This window comes from Blastomyces gilchristii (assembly GCF_000003855.2).
Source record: "Blastomyces gilchristii SLH14081 genomic scaffold supercont1.26, whole genome shotgun sequence".
NCBI lineage: Eukaryota > Fungi > Ascomycota > Eurotiomycetes > Onygenales > Ajellomycetaceae > Blastomyces > Blastomyces gilchristii.
In genome coordinates this window covers 365,987-368,155 of record NW_003101656.1, presented here as the reverse complement: position 1 = coordinate 368,155, position 2,169 = coordinate 365,987, and the positions used below count along the sequence as shown (strand labels likewise).

The 2,169-nt window shown below is 42.8% G+C and overlaps 1 protein-coding gene across 1 annotated transcript; it reads left to right on the top strand.

Annotated features, from left to right (window-relative positions):
* Positions 1–463: 463 nt before the first annotated feature.
* Positions 464–1,474, top strand: BDBG_08648 (AGC protein kinase; the record flags this gene model as incomplete). The annotated part of the gene is made up of 1 exon (XM_002620917.2): positions 464–1,474. The coding sequence occupies one exon, from the start codon at positions 464–466 to the stop codon at positions 1,472–1,474; it is 1,011 nt and encodes a 336-aa protein (XP_002620963.1).
* Positions 1,475–2,169: the final 695 nt, after the last annotated feature.

Here is a 2,169-nt window from a genome sequence, read left to right as displayed (position 1 = left end):
ACAGTATTTCAGACTTTACTTAATAAATCTTCAATTTAAGCATGAAGCATAAGAATTTGATTTTTAAAGAATTAGCGGATTCTTATGCGTAAGAAGAAACATAACCTGATAAAGGTGATATAATAGAGTAGTTGGTTTAATGTAACTAGTAGTAGTTGGTTGATTATTGAGATCTAGCTATTGTGCGGCCTTTTATGTGTGGTAGGCGTTCGCCAAGCGATTCGCGAACACCTCGCTTAGGCGGAAGCGGTCGGCCCGTAGAGGGAATCCGACAGTGTGAATTTCTGCCAAGATTTGTGGCACTGTTTAGCTGTCTTTTTGCCGACGCAATTCTTTTGATAGCGCTCTCCGTACTCTTATTTCTTTCTCTATCTCTTCATCAGTCTTCTATAAACCTTACTACAATAGATATATCCTCTCAATCACTAAGGAAAAGTCAACTATGATTGCATTCTTATTTGACATGGCAGTTATGTTGTTTCAGATTCTCAATGCCAAAAGGCTACTACAGTGGTTAGGTCTTGGAGACACGCGTGATGCACATCAACCTTTCCCAACCTCCACGAAAATTATCAAAATACCTCCGCGGCTCACCTACTACGAGCTATTGTGTGGCGGTGCTGTAGGCTGGGTCTACAGGATCGACTGTCGCATTGTTTTGAAATATCCCGTTCGCCCAAACAGCGATGGGTTTAACAGGGAAATGGCATTCTTCGATATCCTTGAGAAACATGAGCCGTGTCCCCATATCGTCCAGTCGTTTCTACGTGTTTCGGATGGCATCTTTCTGGCCTTTATGGGCGGTGGCTCCCTCCACCACCGGCTGGAAACCCACCAGAGAAGGTCCGCCGATGGGAGAAGGGTCGAACAAGTAGTCTCAACCGAACCTCACTATCTGGTCAAACAATGGTTGATGGAGCTTTGCAAAGCAGCGGCTTGGTTGGAGTCTCTTGGATATGTGCATGGCGACATCCGGCCTCCAAATTTGCTACTTGACAACCAGGACCACCTGAAGCTGGCAGACTTTGACTGTGTACAACTCATTGGAACCTCATTAGAAGGTGGTGCTGCTGCTCCCTGGGCACGAGTGCTGGGTGCTGAATATGGGAGCGAAGAGGGCTCTTTCGGCACCTGCGGCCCTCGAACGGAACAGTTTGCCATCGGATCTATTCTTTACTGCCTAACCCGAGGACATGAACCTTATGAAATGGACCACTTCGACGATGACGCAGAGAAGGTTACTCTTTTCAAACATATGATGTTTCCCCCATTAAGTGATAGTCACTTTGATACAATCATTGAGAGGAGCTGGAAAGGGGAGTTCGCTCGTCTTAAAAATCTGTCTGAAGAGGCAAATTCCCTGTGCTTTGAAAAGGATCAGCCACGGTCAGCTTCTTTGACTGTTGAATATTGTTCAGATATTCGGAGGGAATGCCAATCCTTGGTGGACCGTGGGCTACTAGTGTTTACTTGAATTATTTACACAAGATGGGTTATTTACTCTTGTATTTCAATGCATTTTAGCTTTGAACATTCACAGTCACTTGTGCTTAAAGACAACGTAATTACATTAAGCGTAAAACTCATTTGTAGAGCGAAGCGAAGCAATATGTTATATGCCTTCAAAACCTGATTAGAATAGAAGATGCGATCTTGCAGGCCTCATTCTGTGATATGATAAGTTGAAAAAATGCACACTTCATGTGACTCTGTGTAGAGGAAGCTGCAACAGCCTGTATAGAAAGCTGCAATGACCTGTATAAATAATCATCACTTATGGAGCAGATAATTACAGCTTCAATTGCTGCAATTGCTGCAGCAGTAATATAACAAAACATTCTTTTATATAGAAGTGTGATATAATCTATCTTTTTTTCAAGAAGTCAGTTCTTCTTTGTTTACAATTTATACTTATTATAAATATGTAATTCTTTAAATGTTCTGCTTTCTTCTGTATGAATGTAGCTACAGACTCATACAGTTCTTATAGTCAAAGAAATACCTGTAAATATGTATAAATTTTTTACTTTCTTTCATACAAACAAGCATCAAATGCTCGCTTACGCTCGCTTTGCTGCTTGCGCAGCCCCCTCTGCCACTTCCACCCTTCCCCCCGACCACTCCCTACCCCCTTTTTACCCCCTCTTTACCACCCCTGACCACCCCTTC